General features: G+C 43.4%; 2 protein-coding genes across 3 annotated transcripts; one reads left to right on the plus strand and one right to left on the minus strand.

Moving 5' to 3' along the window:
- Positions 1–1,669: 1,669 nt before the first annotated feature.
- LOC109874780 (purine nucleoside phosphorylase) lies at positions 1,670–10,728 on the plus strand. The gene is made up of 6 exons (XM_031810337.1): positions 1,670–1,939; positions 3,069–3,238; positions 3,333–3,436; positions 7,865–8,040; positions 8,262–8,452; positions 8,698–10,728. Exons 1-6 carry the CDS (start codon positions 1,917–1,919, stop codon positions 8,913–8,915), a joined length of 882 nt encoding a protein of 293 aa, XP_031666197.1. The 5' UTR covers positions 1,670–1,916; the 3' UTR covers positions 8,916–10,728.
- A 2,579-nt stretch (positions 10,729–13,307) lies between these two features.
- On the minus strand, positions 13,308–17,081 carry LOC109874937 (zinc finger protein 260). 2 transcript variants are annotated; one of them, XM_020467009.2, is made up of 4 exons: positions 16,724–17,081; positions 15,709–15,797; positions 15,404–15,494; positions 13,308–14,747 (listed from the first exon to the last, which is right to left on the minus strand). In XM_020467009.2, exons 1-4 carry the CDS (start codon positions 16,935–16,937, stop codon positions 13,555–13,557), a joined length of 1,587 nt encoding a protein of 528 aa, XP_020322598.1. In that variant the 5' UTR covers positions 16,938–17,081; the 3' UTR covers positions 13,308–13,554. The 2 variants fall into 2 exon arrangements, with proteins under 2 accessions (XP_020322598.1, XP_031666196.1); XM_031810336.1 differs by having other exon boundaries at positions 15,709–16,287; positions 16,724–17,061.
- Between the last annotated feature and the right edge of the window lie 412 nt (positions 17,082–17,493).

Genomic DNA, 17,493 nt, shown 5'->3' on the forward strand with positions numbered 1-17,493 from the left:
ACCAGCCCCCTGGTGCAGTTTAAGGCCATGTGGAGGAGAGTGATAGGGGCGGTGGAGATGGGGGTGTGAGCAGGTGGGTCTGGGCAGGGGTGATGTTGTCAATGTTTGTGTCTGGCTGTATGTTGTTGTTTGTACGTGGATGTTTTGTATTGTAAAAAAAGATATATACACTACCGGTCAGAAGTTTTAGAACACCTACTCATTCAAGGTTTTTTCTTTATTTTGACTATTTTCTACATTGTAGAATAATAGTAAAGACATCAAAACTATGGAATAACACATATAGAATCATGTAGTAACCAAAAAAGTGTTTAACATATCAAAATATATTTTATATTTGAGATTCTTCAAAGTAGCCACCCTTTGCCTTGATGACAGCTTTACACACTCATGGTATTCTCTCAACCAGCTTCATGAGGTAGTCACCTGGAATGCATTCCAATTAAAATGTGTGCCTTCTTAAAAGTTATTTGTGGAATTTCTTTCCTTCTTAATGCATTTGAGCCAATCAGTTGTGTTGTGACAAGGTGTGTTGTGTGTGTGTGTGTGTGTGGGGGGGGGGGGGGGGGGGATACACAGAAAATATGGCAAGAACAGCTCAAATAAGCAAAGAGAAACGACAGTCCATCATTACTTTAAGACATGAAGGTCAGTCAATACATACAATTTCAAGAACTTTGAGTTTCTTCAAGTGCAGTAGCAGAAACCATCAAGTGCTGTGATGAAACTAGCTCTCATGAGGACCACCGCAGGAATGGAAGACACAGAGTTACCGATGCTGTAGAGGACAAGTTCATTCGAGTCACAAGCCTCAGAAATTGCAGCCCAAATAAATACTTAATTTAGTTCAAGTAACAGACACATCTCAACATCAACTGTTCAGAGGAGACTGATGGAATCAAGGCACACTTAACCAGCATGGCTACCACAGTATTCTGCAGCGATACGCCATCCCATCTTGTTTGGGTTAATGTGGGACCATCATTTGTTTTTCAACAGGACAATGACCCAACACACCTCCAAGCTGTATAAGGGCTATTTTACCAAGAAGGAGAGTGATGGAGTGCTGCATCAGATGACCTGGCCTCCACAATCCCCCAACCTCAACCCAATTGAGACGGTTTGGGATGTGTCGGAACGCAGAGTGAAGTAAAAGCAGCCAACAAGTGCTCAGCATATGTGGGAACTCCTTCAAGACTGTTGGAAAAGCATTCCAGGTGAAGCTGGTTGAGAGAATGCCAAGAGTGTGCAAAGCTGTCATCAAGGCAAAGGGTGGCTAATTGAAGAATCTCAAATCTCAAATATATTTTGATTTGTTTAACACTTTTTTGGTTACTATATGATTCCATATGTGTTATTTCATAGTTTTGATTTCTTCACTATTATAGTACAATGTAGAAAATAGTACAAATAAATAAAAACCCTTGAATGAGTAGGTGTTCTTAAACTTTTGACTGGTAGTGTATATATCTAATTTTAACTCAGGTTCCGAGTTTCCGAGATGTATTGAACACGGCATAAACTCCGAGTTTCCCACTTGTAAAGTGATTGAACCAATAGGAAGCTAGAGTTTCCGAGTTGTCGCGAAATCACCAAGAGAACAGCAAATGCGGCATGATCATCCGAACAACGCCCGCGTGACAGTCCAATAGGAGCACGAGCTGTCACCATACGTCACACAGGGATGTGGCTCGTGTGGAGGGGACGGAGGTTTATATACCCTCAAAGTAAACTTCCGAAACTTTTAGGAGCGTCAGTACTGAGTTGAGTTAGCTATGATTTAAATAGGCCTATTTATCTCTTTACAAACGTTTCACACATTTAGTCTCATTGAGTCTATCCAAACTTGTCAGGTCAGTTAGTCGGTCCATAATTTATTTGAAAAGTAATTTTTGGCAACTTGCAGGAGCATCATCATGTATCCAGAATCTACAGTGGGGTAAGTGTTTTCCTACAATATCCACTGTTCATTATATCTTCGGATTCAGATATCAGAAGCATCAGTAATAATAATTGTGAACCTTATATGATGCTGTATGGAATTGTTTAATGTTATGAGTGAGTGTGGACTAATATAGATTAATGTGCGTACTTTATCATTATTTTTGGTCCAGTCCTAGGTTCATTTGTCAACACTTTTTCTCGGAAGAGCAGTTTTACCAGGTGACAGGCGCTAAATGAATGGTTAAAAGAACATCTGTCTATAGTGGTATGTGTAGGGTTTTACTGTGTCTTCAATTCTAAAGTCTACAATTATATCATGCCAGAAGGCTAATGCATAATTGGATTAGGCACCATTGCAGACATTTACTCGGCTGCGGAAATTCCTCAACATGGAAAATGTGGCTGTAACTTCGCGCTTGGTTCGTCACGTAGCCCAGCCCCATGAAAGGAATCTGTTACTAGGCCTACACATGCCATGGGTTGTGTTAACATTGTGGATGCTGGTAGTACCCTTTTACTGTTAAACCAGAATCAGATGAAGATTATTTACAATAGGCGAGAGCGTACGTGTGTGGGAAGTCCTTGGAAAATGTTCTCAGTTGTAATCTTGTTGTAATGTTATATTACATAATAAAAGGCTGTTTCAGACACAGCTGTGTTTCCCAATTCCCTTCTCGCTCCACCGCTTTAACTCACACTCAGGATGTGACACAAATGGCACCCTATTCCCTTTATAATGCACTACCTTTGACCAGGACTCATAGGACTCTGGTCAAAAGTAGTGCACTATGTAAGGCATAGGGTGCCATTTGGGCTATGGCACAGATGGTCATGCCCATCTCCCTGTTTTCTTACTATGAGGCTGTTTTCCCACACATTTCCCACCTCTCCTCCCTCTGTCAATTACATGTATATTTTTTTCCTGTCTCTCTCTCTCTCTCTCTCTCTCTCTCTCTCTCTCTCTCTCTCTCTCTCTCTCTCTCTCTCTCTCTCCCCTGTCTCTCTCTCTCTCTCCCCTGTCTCTCTCTCTCTCTCCCCTGTCTCTCTCTCTCTCTCCCCTGTCTCTCTCTCTCTCTCCCCTGTCTCTCTCTCTCTCTCCACTGTCTCTCTCTCCTGTCTCTCAGGTGCAGCTTTGAGGAGTGCAGTGCTACAGCTGAATGGCTCCTGTCCCGGACAGAGATACGCCCCCTGGTGGGGATAGTTTGTGGCTCAGGCTTGGGAGGCTTGGCAGAAATGCTAAAAGACCAGATGGCATTTAAATACAGCGACATTCCTAACTTTCCCCAGAGCACAGGTGTGTAGTTTTGTATGCGTGTTATGTATGTATACTTATCTCTAATCTCTAATACACTGTGTGTACTGATCTAACTGGTTTTTGTGTGTTCCAGTGCATGGTCACGCTGGCAGGTTGGTGTTTGGCATGCTGAAAGGGAAAGCATGTGTTTGTATGCAGGGAAGATTCCATCTCTATGAGGGATACCCCATCCATAAGGTTTGTTGATGTTTATAAATACACTGCTCAAAAAAAATTTGGGGAACACTAAAAATAACACATCCTAGATCTGAATGAATGAAATATTCTTATTAAATACTTTTTTCTTTACATAGTTGAATGTGCTGACAACAAAATCACACAAAAATTATCAATGGAAATCAAATTTATCAACCCATGGAGGTCTGGATTTGGAGTCACACTCAAAATTAAAGTGCAAAACCACACTACAGGCTGATCCAACTTTGATGTAATGTCCTTAAAACAAGTCAAAATGAGGCTCAGTAGTGTGTGTGGCCTCTACGTGCCTGTATGACCTCCCTACAACGCCTGGGTATGCTCCTGATGAGGTGGCGGATGGTCTCCTGAGGGATCTCCTCCCAGACCTGGACTAAAGCATCCGCCAACTCCTGGACAGTCTGTGGTGCAACGTGGCATTGGTGGATGGAGCGAGACATGATGTCCCAGATGTGCTCAATTGGATTCAGGTCTGGGGAACGGGCGGGCCAGTCCATAGCATCAATGCCTTCCTCTTGCAGGAACTGCTGACACACTCCAGCCACATGAGGTCTAGCATTGTCTTGCATTAGGAGGAACCCAGGGCCAACCGCACCAGCATATGGTCTCACAAGGGGTCTGAGGATCTCATCTCGGTTCCTAATGGCAGTCAGGCTACCTCTGGCGAGCACATGGAGGGCTGTGTGGCCCCCCAAAGAAATGCCACCCCACACCATGACTGACCCACCACCAAACCGGTCATGTTGCAGGCAGCAGAACGTTCTCCACGGCGTCTCCAGACTGTCACGTCTGTCACATGTGCTCAGTGTGAACCTTCTTTCATCTGTGAAGAGCACAGGGCGCCAGTGGCGAATTTGCCAATCTTGGTGTTCTCTGGCAAATGCCAAACGTCCTGCACGGTGTTGGGCTGTAAGCACAACCCCCACCTGTGGATGTCGGGCCCTCATACCACCCTCATGGAGTCTGTTTCTGACCGTTTGAGCAGACTCATGCACATTTGTGGCCTGCTGGAGGTCATTTTGCAGGGCTCTGGCAGTGCTCCTCCTGCTCCTCCTTGCACAAAGGCGGAGGTAGCGGTCCTGCTGCTGGGTTGTTGCCCTCCTACGGCCTCCTCCACGTCTCCTGATGTACTGGCCTGTCTCTTGATAGCACCTCCATGCTCTGGACACTACGCTGACAGACACAGCAAACCTTCTTGCCACAGCTCGCATTGATGTGCCATCCTGGATGAGCTGCACTACCTGAGCCACTTGTGGGGGTGTAGACTCCGTCTCATGCTACCACTAGAGTGAAAGCACCGCCAGCATTCAAAAGTGACCAAAACATCAGCCAGGAAGCATAGGAACTGAGAAGTGGTCTGTGGTTATCACCTGCAGAACCACTCCTTTATTGGGGGTGTCTTGCTAATTGCCTATATTTTCCACCTGTTGTCTATTCCATTTGCACAACAGCATGTGAAATTTATTGTCAATCAGTGTTGCTTCCTAAGTGGACAGTTTGATTTCACAGAAGTATGATTGACTTGGAGTTACATTGTGTTGTTTAAGTGTTCCCTTAATTTTTTGGAGCACTGTATATATATATATATATATATATATATATATATATATATGTGTGTGTGGCCTAGTTACAGTTGTGACTTAAATCGGCTTGAAAATAATGTGCAAATATTGTACAATCCAGGTGTGCAAAGCTCTTAGAGATTTACCCAGAAAGACTCACTGCTGTAATCAAATCAAATCACATTTTATTTGTCACATGCACCGAATACAACATTTTACCTTACAGTAAAATGCTTACTTACAAGCCCTTAACCAACATAGCAGTTTTAATAAATAAGTGTTAAAGTATTTACTCAAATAAACTGAAGTTTAAAAAAATTATAATAATAAAAAAAATATATATTTTAAAAAAAGAAAAAAAACAATTAAGGAGCAACAATAAACAGTAGTGAGGCTATATACAGGGGGTACTGGTACAGAGTCAATGTGGAGGCTATATACAGGGGGTACTGGTACAGAGTCAATGTGGAGGCTATATACAGGGGGTACTGGTACAGAGTCAATGTGGAGGCTATATACAGGGGGTACTGGTACAGAGTCAATGTGGAGGCTATATACAGGGGGTACTGGTACAATGTGGAGGCTATATACAGGGGGTACTGGTACAGAGTCAATGTGGAGGCTATATACAGGGGGTACCTGTACAGAGTCAATGTGGAGGCTATATACAGGGGGTACTGGTACAGAGTCAATGTGGAGGCTATATACAGGGGGTACCTGTACAGAGTCAATGTGGAGGCTATATACAGGGGGTACTGGTACAGAGTCAATGTGGAGGCTATATACAGGGGGTACTGGTACAGAGTCAATGTGGAGGCTATATACAGGGGGTACTGGTACAGAGTCAATGTGGAGGCTATATACAGGGGGTACTGGTACAGAGTCAATGTGGAGGCTATATACAGGGGGTACTGGTACAGAGTCAATGTGGAGGCTATATACAGGGGGTACTGGTACAGAGTCAATGTGGAGGCTATATACAGGGGGTACTGGTACAATGTGGAGGCTATATACAGGGGGTACTGGTACAGAGTCAATGTGGAGGCTATATACAGGGGGTACCTGTACAGAGTCAATGTGGAGGCTATATACAGGGGGTACTGGTACAGAGTCAATGTGGAGGCTATATACAGGGGGTACCTGTACAGAGTCAATGTGGAGGCTATATACAGGGGGTACTGGTACAGAGTCAATGTGGAGGCTATATACAGGGGGTACTGGTACAGAGTCAATGTGGAGGCTATATACAGGGGGTACCGGTCCAGAGTCAATGTGGAGGCTATATACAGGGGGTACTGGTACAGAGTCAATGTGGAGGCTATATACAGGGGGTACCTGTACAGAGTCAATGTGGAGGCTATATACAGGGGGTACTGGTACAGAGTCAATGTGGAGGCTATATACAGGGGGTACCTGTACAGAGTCAATGTGGAGGCTATATACAGGGGGTACTGGTACAGAGTCAATGTGGAGGCTATATACAGGGTGTACCGGTACAGAGTCAATGTGGAGGCTATATACAGGGGGTACTGGTACAGAGTCAATGTGGAGGCTATATACAGGGGGTACTGGTACAGAGTCAATGTGGAGGCTATATACAGGGGGTACTGGTACAATGTGGAGGCTATATACAGGGGGTACTGGTACAGAGTCAATGTGGAGGCTATATACAGGGGGTACTGTTACAGAGTCAATGTGCGTGGGCACAGGTTAGTCGAGGTAATTGAGGTAATATGTACATGTACGTAGAGGTAAAGTGACTATGCATAGATAATAAACAGAGAGTCGTAGCAGCGTAAAAATGGGGGGTGGGGTCAATGAAATTGTCCAGGTAGCATTTTAATAAGCTGTTCAGGAGTCTTCTGGCTTGGAGGTAGAAGCTGTTAAGAAGCCTTTCGGACCTAGACTTGGCGCTCCGGTACCGCTTGAAGCTCTCAACCTGCCCCACTACAGTCCCGTCGATGAGAAAGGGGGCGTGCTCGGTCCTCCTTTTCCTGTAGTCCATAATCATCTCCCATGTCTTGATCACGTTGAGGGAGAGGTTGTTGTCCTGGCACCACACTGCCAGGTCTCTGACCTCCTCCCTATAGGATGTCTCATTGTGGTCGTTGATCAGGCCTACCACTGTTGTGTCGTCGGCAAACTTAATGATGGTGTTGGGAGTCGTGCTTGGCCACTACCAAAGTATTCACTGCCAAAGGTGTGAATACTTATGTACATAAGATATTTCTGTATTTCATTTACCAAATTTGCAGACAAAAAGCTAAATATGTCTTCACTTTGTCATTATGGGGTATTGTGTGTAGATGGGTGGGACATATTTTTTCACCCATTTTGATTCAGGCTGTATCACAACAAAATGTTGAATAAGTCAAGGAATGTTGAATAAGTCAAGGAATGTTGAATAAGTCAAAGAATGTTGAATAAGTCAAGGAATGTTGAATAAGTCAAGGAATGTTGAATAAGTCAAAGAATGTTGAATAAGTCAAAGAATGTTGAATAAGTCAAAGAATGTTGAATAAGTCAAAGGGGTATGAATACTTTCTGAAGGCCCTGTATGTATCACTGCCTGTTTTCTGAGTGTTTTTGTGTTTTATTTAAGCCCTAGTATTGGATTCCTCTCATTCTTTTTGAGCACCTCTCTTACTTTCTTTTGTTTGCTGAAGTGCAGAGGCCCTACCTGAGCTCTATTTTTCACATCGTATTTCACAGTATAGCTGGTTGTGCATTTGAATGTTATTCGGATCCCCCATTAGTTGATGCCACGGCGTCAGCTAATCTTCATGTGTAAAAAAAAATAATAATAAACGTAATAAACAATTACAATTTAAATTGCCAAATGTTGCAGGTCACAATGCCCATGCGGATTTTCAAGCTGCTGGGTGTGGAGACTGTCATCCTGACCAATGCAGCTGGAGGCCTCAATCAGGACTACAAGGTTGGGGACATCATGATCATCAAAGACCACATCAACATGCCTGGCTTCGCTGGGAACAACCCACTGGCAGGACCCAATGATGAGAGGTGTGTGGTTATGTATATAGGGAACGGTTAAGGACGTACAATAGAGTGATTACGGAATGCAAATTAAAAAGGGTGCCGACGCCCAAAAATGCCTGTTTTACTTTAAATAAGCAAATGTAATTACTAGGTAATGTTTTTGGGGCATGTACCCTTTTTCCACGACTGGTTTATCAGGGACTCAAAACGGATTTGGTTAAGTTACCACCTTCTCCTCCTCCTAGGTTCGGGGTTCGGTTCCCCTCCATGTCTGATGCGTACGACAGGGAACTTCTGCAGCTGGCACAAGGTGTGGGGGCGGAGCTTGGCTTTGGTGACTTCCTGAGAGAGGGAGTTTACTGCGTCCTGGGCGGGCCCTCGTTCGAAACCATCGCTGAGTGTCGTATGATGAACAGACTGGGGGCTGACGCTGTGGGTGAGTCCTGGAGCAGCTACACCAAATTATCACAACACCTCGGCACTACTACAATCATCTTCTACTCTGGCAACAATTTAAACTTCTAAACTTCGTCCACTGCCATAACAATACTTTTGCAAGCAATCCGTTGTTCTTGTAGTTTGCTCTTGCAGCATTTCATGCAGAATTATAAAGAATGCAACTTTTGAATTACATTGTCAGTTAGTGCATTGCTTTTGTCCTCCTCGTTCTCGTTGTTCTAGGCATGAGTACGGTGCACGAGGTGATTGTAGCGCGTCACTGTGGGATGCGTGTGTTCGCCCTGTCCCTGATCACCAACCAGGCTGTGATGGACTACGACAGCCAGGAGAAGGCCAACCACGAGGAGGTCCTGGAGACAGGCCAGCTGAGGGCAAAGCAGCTAGAGCGACTGGTGTCCAACATGGTGACCCACATAGAGCACAACAATAACGACGCCTGATAACTCTGACTGAACCTGGTTACACCGTGTGTGTATGGGGGGAGGGGGGCATTCCGTAATCACCCTATTGTACGTCCCCTAGATATCTGGCCACGCTGTTCCTTTTCTGTACTTTAACATTCTTCAAGGTAGCTGTTTGTTGACAACATGAATCATTGTTTAATGTGTGTTATGGAAACATGACAATTCGGAGTAAAGTACTATTATTTATGAGCCCTGCACTAAACGTTTATAAATATAGAGCTGTATTGAGGTGAATTGACCCGGTGCACTGACATTTTAATGTGTTAACTTTATATTTATTTTTGTTCAGTTCAGAAATACTTGCACATTGTACATTTTCTAACAAGTGTGACTAATATGTAGATTTTAAAATTAGATGATATAGGTGAAGTAAATTACCAAAACGTAAGGGTGTTCCCATAATATAGTGGGCTCTTAAAGTGCGACCAATTTGGTCGCAAATGCAACTAAATATTTTGCTGTGCGAACTGCAGTTTTAATTTTGGAGCACAGAGAGAATGGTAAAGGGATAGCTTCTCAGGAGATCCGTGATTCTAGTAAAGAGGTTCCGTATGAAGATGATTAGAAACTGCTTCTCCAATAGAAGATCATGCATGTAGTTATGCGATGTCCTGGCAAAGTTAGCTAGCTAAACTCATGTGCGGAAACACATCATTGGGTCGAACTGTCGTGTTGCACTGAACTGTGCATTTGCATTCCGTCAAATCAAAGGCACTCCTTCGATATAAATGAAAACGTGTACGTTTGTCACTTTCACAAGGTTATGACATGTTCAGCTACTTAAAACATTGGCTCGAATCTAGATTGAAAATCGAGAAAATTAACGACTAAGGAAGAATTTTCCACTCATTGATTTCCTGGTCTGTCGAGTCGGCTTTGTGACGCGTTCCTGGAACTATCACAATGTTGTGCCTCTCTTGAGTTTAGAAACTCTGTGATCATAGCAATGAGTGAATGACGGTTGTGACTAGAGTAACTTTACGTAGCAGGTTAGGAGAGCATTTGAGCTAACCCTAGCCATTTTATACCCTTAACCTAAGTATCGTAATCAACCACGTTAGTTATCCTAACTTGCTGCATATTTCCCTCCCTCTAACTTGGTGCATAAGTTCTAACCTGCTATGAAAAAGCCACTTCCGGTAATGGCCGTACCCCTTTCTAGTCAAAACCATGAATGTCATATCTTTTGCCTGTAGACATCACAAACTTGACGCTCTTAAAGAGACACTGTACAATTTTCAATGTAATGCATCTCAATAAGAAAATAGTGCTTTTGCATAATGTAGAAACCTTATATTCCCCACATGACCAGTATTTGTATCAACATTTTAGCTTTTTATAATAAACCAATGTATTTACAGCATAACATATTCGTTTCTAGGGCACAACATGTGCTTCAGAAGTAAATAGAATTAATATAGGATAAATATGCTCTATAAAAAAACGTTGCACTTCTGATTTTCTTTAGTTGGGAGCACCAGTGCTACCCATGACATGTTTGAATTTAGAGCACTGACTGTAACGTGCTGTAAAGTAGCAGTGTGTTGGTGTATATTTTTAATACTTATTTATAGAAGCACTTTTTATCGTGTAATGTATGCTTTTTAGTCAACGTCTTAAAAGGGGTAAAACTAGATTATTTGACCTTCCAAACGGTGGGTAGTTTTAGCTTTGCCTTTATAAGAATGCTCATGAATGTGTATATCGATGGGGATTGAAAGGTGAATATAGGTTATTTTGTTGGTGCAACACTCAAGTCTTACTGTCACAATAAACGGAGTCAACTTGATAGACTGTGGTGTTCAAGCGCCACTTTGTTTTCTATGTCTCTGTAGAATTACTGTGTTGTCTCACCACAACTGTCAATCCAGGAAGCTCTTTACCACTTTCTCACCCAACATGTTTTAATGCCATGTTGCACCTCCAGACAGCAATTTCCATGACGTCAGTGCAATGTTTTCTTATAAATACCCATACAAGGTCATGAGTAGGTTCTGTTTTACAAGCTGTCCTCCCCATCCCTTTAAGAGCATGGGGTTGTGTCCCAAATGGCACCCTATTCCCTATATAGTGCACTGCTTTTAACGTGTTCACTGTATAGGGAATAGGGTGTCATTTGGGATGTGACCCAGATCCTCCTATCATAATTAACCCTTTTTGTCTTATGCCTAATGTGTAAAGTATGACTGCGCCTGAGAACTGTGCTGTCAAGGCCTAAATCAAGTTCAACCAAACCTAGTTGCTTTTTAAAACTAGCATCACCTTAATTGTAGAATAACACAAAGGTCGCATTTCCCTGCTCAGACATTGCACGCCAGACGGTGCAGTCAGGCACCAGATTGTTATAACACGATGTAGTTATCTGATACGTAAAATACCTGTTGTAAGATCTGGCATGAGTCAGCAACGTCAGAGCAGGGGAACACAGACTAAATCTGGGGGGTGATGCCCAGAATAGAGGTATCAACTATATGACACTTTTAGATCAATTATTGACCCCAATAGTCAGGAAACATCCATTTCCTCTTTCTTATCAACGCAAGTGACAAACGTTTCTGCAACCTTCACAAATAGTCAGAATCAACTACAGGATTTGGTCTTTTACCAGGCTTGGAGCTGCTGGTCTTTTACCAGGCTTGGAGCTGCTGGTCTTTTACCAGGCTTGGAGCTGCTGGTCTTTTACCAGGCTTGGAGCTGCTGGTCTTTTACCAGGCTTGGAGCTGCTGGTCCTTTACCAGGCTTGGAGCTGCTGGTCTTTTACCAGGCTTGGAGCTGCTGGTCTTTTACCAGGCTTGGACCTGCTGGTCCTTTACCAGGCTTGGACCTGCTGGTCCTTTACCAGGCTTGGAGCTGCTGGTCCTTTACCAGGCTTGGAGCTGCTGGTCCTTTACCAGGCTTGGAGCTGCTGGTCCTTTACCAGGCTTGGAGCTGCTGGTCCTTTACCAGGCTTGGAGCTGCTGGTCCTTTCCCAGGCTTGGAGCTGCTGGTCCTTTCCCAGGCTTGGAGCTGCTGGTCCTTGGCAGGGCTAGAAGCTGTAGTTTAAGCACTCTGGGCTAAAGTTTCCCCTAGGTACAGCTCAAAGATCAACTTCCCCTTCCCCAATCCTAACCTTAACCATTGGTGGGGGGAAATGCTAAACTGGATCAGCAACGAGGCATCTTCACCTTACTCCGGTGGGAGCAGACACAGTAATCAGGAAGTGACGTCAGTGTTTGTAAATGGTTAGGAATACTCAGGCCATTGTTTGCTCTGTAAAGGGCATGTATACTGTATCTGCTGTGTACTAAAGGTTCCCCCCCAAACTATGCACACACACATAGCCACATCAACATTGAGCCATGTCGTAGCCTGGGTACCAGTCTGTTTGGCCAACATTCCACTCCTTATACTCCATGGCATATGACAAGGAGTGGAACGTTAGCTAAACAGACTGGTACCCAGGCTAGTCATGAAGTTAACTGTTGCAAAGTTACTCTGCCATGTTTAAAACAGCAGCTTCAGATCATACTGTAACTTTTCAAATATATACAGAACAAAAAATAAAAGCTGTTGCCAGAGAACTGAATGTTCATTTCTCTATCACAAGCCACCTCCAAAGTCATTTTAGAGAATTTGGCAGTACATCCAACCGGCCTCCCAACCACAGACAACGTGTAACCATGTCAGCCCAAGACCTCCGCATCTTCACTTGCGGGATCGTCTGAGGAGTATTTCTGTCTATAATAAAGCCAGTTTCTGGGGAAAAACTCATTCTGATTGGGTGGGCCTATGTCTTCTCAGGCCCACCCATGGCTGCGCCCCTGCCAAGTGATGTGAAATCCATAGATTAGAGCCCCAATTAATTTATTTAGACTGATTTCCTTCTATGAACTGTAACTCAGTAAAATCTTTGAAATTGTTGCATTTATATTTTTGTTCAGTATATATCCGCAAAGCCCTTGCTTATTGGAAAAGCATCATAACACCAATATTTCTGTAATAGGACAACCTCTCCACAGAGTTTTCTATATTCTCTTTGACTCCGCTCTGCTTAAATGAGTGATTCGCCATTACAGTAAAGGAGAACTTCAAATGGGTGTTAGTTCCTGTCGCAAAACTGCACTAGGGTGACTATTAGTTTGCTCTGTTCTGAAAGTTGAGTACCACTGCCCTCTGGTGTGTAGAGATTTACACAATTACACAATCCAATACAGCAGTCAAGACTCTACAAAGGTTTCCCTGATTATTAATTGGTTCCACAGCATATTGTGTGCGTCTATGTGACGTGGCCGAAAGTAGAGCACTATATAGAGAAGATGGTGCTATTTGGGACACAGCCATTGTTATATGACATGAATAGGTAATAAAACATTTTGCCAGAATACTTGATTATGGAGAGTACCGATTTTCATAGTTTATTAAAAGGCCTGATGCAAAACTATTCGATGTGTATTTTATTTCATGAAATGTTTCTGTAGTGTTGAAAATAGCATAAAACATCAAAGTTCTAATTTCTCTTGAACTATTTTCATTTCTAAAGTAAAACAAATAACTATCTTAAATTCAGCTTTGAGGACCATATTTACGGACTTCCTGGATAGAGGTTTAATAATAATAATAATAATAAATGACCCACTCAGCTATACCCAGCATGAATAATCCTGTGCCTCTTCAGATGGTGCAGAAGAGTGAAAGTCTTGCCACACTGAGAGCAACCATATGGTCTCTCTCCACTGTGGACACTCTGGTGGGTCTTGAGACTGCTCTGCTGGGTAAACCTCTTCCCACACGTGGCACAGCTATAGGGTCTCTCTCCCGTGTGAATGCGGTGGTGTATAGTCAGGTGCGAGGAGCAATGAAAACTCTTCCCGCAGACGGTGCACCGAAACGGCCTCTCTCCCGTGTGACTTCGCTGATGTATCTTGAGATAGGACAGGCGACTAAAACTCTTGCCACACTGCGAGCAACTGAAAACCTTCTCTGTTATGGCTGTACCCCAGTGATTTTTCGTATTATAATGAGGCATAGAGAAGCTTCTGAGGCCACCTGGTGTAAAAGTGTTATTGTTCAATCGAATCCCTAAATGGGAGGCAGTTGGTCTGTCAGTGTCACTCAGTCCAAAGCTTCGCTCTGCTGTGTGTCCAGTGTCTTGAGGCCTGGACGGTGGGATGTGATTATTCCTCTGGGAGAACACCTGATCTCTCTGCCTGGTCTGCTGCTGTGAATGGTTGATCTGCGGTCGGCACTGAAAAGAACTAGACACAGACTGAGATGCACTTACTTTCTCTTTCTGAAAGACTTTGTTGTACATTGATCCATTGCACGGTCTATGTAAAGGTGAGATGGCTGATTTACTAGGGCCTTCCACTGGGCTAGAGAGGGGCTGTGGCTGAGGCTGAGCCTCGGAGCGATCTGGAAAACTCTCTGAATACTGGTCGGCTACATAAGAGAAATCAGGAAAGTCAGTCTCTATGACTATGTCATCATTCCCTTGAACTATAGACGACCACAGTTGACTGTCTCTTTCATCCATTACAAATTCAGAGCTCACGGGGTTCTGCTGCTTTACTGTGCTCCTCTGACATCCAGCCTGACTGAATCCAGAATGTTCTTCCTCCTTCTCAGTCTTTATTACAAACTCTAGAACACTGGTCTCCTCCTCGCCACAGTGCCCAGACTGAGACTGGCACAGCTCACTAAGCTTCTCTTGGCCTTCTGCCAGCTGCTCTTCCAGGAGAATTAGTGGGTCCTGATTCTCCTCTTCTTCCAAGTCCTGATGATTCCCAATGGGAAGCTTCTGAATGGCATTATTGACGTATGCAGTGTTTCCTAGATAGAAGGTGCAAAGACAATCGTTATAATTGCAAAGCAAAATAAATGATATATTTGTAGTTACTTACATTATGTCAAGAATTGCATGCCCTTCTTATATGTCCCAAAAATATATAATTGCAAAGCAAATGTTATCAAATGAAGGTTCAGCACCATGGCCAGTAGAACACTGTTTGGAAACAAAGTAGCCCAAACCCACCCTATTCTCTACATAGTGCACTCCATTTAACCCAAGCTTTACGAGCCCCTGTTAAAAAGTAGTGCACTATATAGGGAATAGGGTACCATTTGGGACAGAGCTAGTGTTTTGAAAGGAAGTAGGCCTGTCCAATGAACCCAATGAATGCAGTTGCCCTGTCCAATGGCCCACTGAATGCAGTTGCCCTGTCCAATGGCCCACTGAATGCAGTTGCCCTGTCCAATGGCCCACTGAATGCAGTTGCCCTGTCCAATGGCCCATTGAATGCAGTTGCCCTGTCCAATGGCTCATTGAATGCAGTTGCTGTGTCCAATGGCCCATTGAATGCAGTTGCCCTGTCCAATGGCCCATTGAATGCAGTTGCCCTGTCCAATGGCCCAATGAATTCAGTTACCCTGTCCAATGGCCCAATGAATTCAGTTACCCTGTCCAATGGCCCAATGAATTCAGTTACCCTGTCCACTTGGTCCTCTGTGTTGCTCCCTGCTCCATGATCCATCATCCTGTCTCTCTACCTTAATGAAAGGGGTTTCTATCTCTGCAAACTAGAAGAATGAAACTATTAGACAGTATGCATTGTCAATTTGTCAGGTTTCAAGTCTGTAAGATTTAATTGGGTTATGGGTTTTCTACTAGTTGAGCAAAGGGCCTCAACAGACATGCACCGTCAAGGCCCTTCGGTCTACTCGGAGCCGAAAGGAATACGATACTACCAATCTCTGATTCAACTACACAAGAATCAGTCTATGGAGCACAGACCTTAATTTCTCCCAAAGCTGACCCAAACGCATCCTCATCTCCTCGCTGACTGGGTCTCCAGTCTGAAGCACAGCTGTCCATGTATTTCTCTGAAACAGCAAATTATTACAGACATAAAGGAGACTCCCAGGACTCTCCAGTAGTATTTTTTTGACAGGTAGGCAACCATATGATTCCGACCTTATTTATGGTCACTGTAAGTACATCTTCCCAGTATGGTCCGGAGCCCGGCGAGATATGGTTCGGAAAACGTTGTGTGTGTGTGTGTAACCTTTATTTAATTAGGTAAGTCAGATAAATTAAGAACAAATTGTGCGCCGCCCCATGGGACTCCCAAGCCGAGTTTTCTAATCAACGTTCCTCAATCCAGGGATAGAAGATGGCGCTACACTACTAATTGTCCAAAATGATACAATGAGAAGACTGAAATACTGATCGTTTTTACTTAAACTGCCCTTTTTTGTCCTCATGCTAGACTAAAGCAACCCATTGGATTCCACAACACTTCAGGTAGTTACTCACCTCAACGCTAGGCGTCGTATTTTCACGGAATCCATGGGCTGCTATAGCCTAGGTAGACTAACATTGGGACGACAAAAAGGCAGTTTAATAAAGAAATAGCACTATTTCAATATTTTCGACGTAACATTTTGATAATGGGAAAATTAGGATTGCAGCGTCATCTTCCATCCCTGGATTGAGGTACGTTTCCAGAGTCATATCTAGCGTCTGCTCTGTGGTGTCCTGAGCTAGCAACGGTAGCCTGACAACTACATTTCAAAACAAACCAATTTAAAAAATCGGCCCAATAACAATCTATATTTCTCTATCTAATGTTTTGCCTTGAATAAACACAACCACATAAATACTTAGCTAGGTATTAGAATAGCCTTAACTACAAATAACAATAGAGGCCTAGCCTGTACGACTGAGCGCGTTGGAGCTAACGTTAACTAGGGAACATAACAGTAACGTTAAAACTTCTGCGTACCACAACATTTGGTACATTACTCACCGGTGTGTCGTGAAATCCGCGCAATCTTCAGTTCATTATCCACCATGAGCAGTTTTCTCCGCAAAATTTCATTTTCATTATGCTTCCGAGATATTTCGAAATGTAATACAGCACAGTTGTCATCGATAAGTTTGGCGATTTCTGCCACCGCTGATTTGGCTAAAACCTCCATGATCGAGGTTAGTTGTGTCTGAAGGGCGATACAGTTAGACATTTTGAGTGTCGTTTAAAAAACGAGTTAATGTAAATGTTATTCTAAAAGCTAGCTAGCTACATCAGCCAATTTAAATGTCTGCAAAAAATAAACCTAGCTAACGTTAGCTAGCTACTTCCGAGTCAAAATCTTCTTCTATCATATAATGGCTGTCAGCAAACAAATGTTAAAGGTGCATGCCACCACCTACTGTGCTGGAGTGTGTGGACAATCATGGTTTACAACATTAGTTCCACATTTCTAAATCCTCCAACATAACTCAGCACTTCTGAGAGAGAGAGAGATTATAATAGACCATGCCACAAATCCCTTCCAAACCCCCCCCAACCCTATCCAACTCAATGACCTTACACTTAAATCTTTCCCTCTCTTCAACATACTTGCAACAATATAACAACACATGCTCCATCGTTTCATCAACCATACTCTCCAGAAACAAACCAGTCACATGCTTGCTAACAAGATGTAAAGACGAGTTCAATGTATAATGTCCTAGACACGTTGAGCAAATACCACCTCTTCCTTCCTAATCTAACATTTGAATCTTGGTCCACCA

Source organism: Oncorhynchus kisutch, linkage group LG30, assembly GCF_002021735.2.
Source record: "Oncorhynchus kisutch isolate 150728-3 linkage group LG30, Okis_V2, whole genome shotgun sequence".
Classification (NCBI taxonomy): Eukaryota; Metazoa; Chordata; class Actinopteri; order Salmoniformes; family Salmonidae; genus Oncorhynchus; species Oncorhynchus kisutch.

Coding starts and splice junctions, on each gene's coding strand:
- LOC109874780 (XM_031810337.1), top strand. CDS start 1,917: ATGTATCCAGAATCTACAGTGGG. Junction 1,940..3,068: donor TATCCAGAATCTACAGTGGG/GTAAGTGTTTTC, acceptor CCTGTCTCTCAG/GTGCAGCTTTGAGGAGTGCA. Junction 8,041..8,261: donor GCAGGACCCAATGATGAGAG/GTGTGTGGTTAT, acceptor TCCTCCTCCTAG/GTTCGGGGTTCGGTTCCCCT.
- LOC109874937 (XM_020467009.2), bottom strand. CDS start 16,937: ATGTCTAACTGTATCGCCCTTCAGACACAACTAACCTCGATCATGGAG. Junction 15,495..15,708: donor CAGCTTTGGGAGAAATTAAG/GTCTGTGCTCCA, acceptor TCATTCTTCTAG/TTTGCAGAGATAGAAACCCC. Junction 14,748..15,403: donor CAGAGGACCAAGTGGACAGG/GTAACTGAATTC, acceptor CCTTCTATCTAG/GAAACACTGCATACGTCAAT.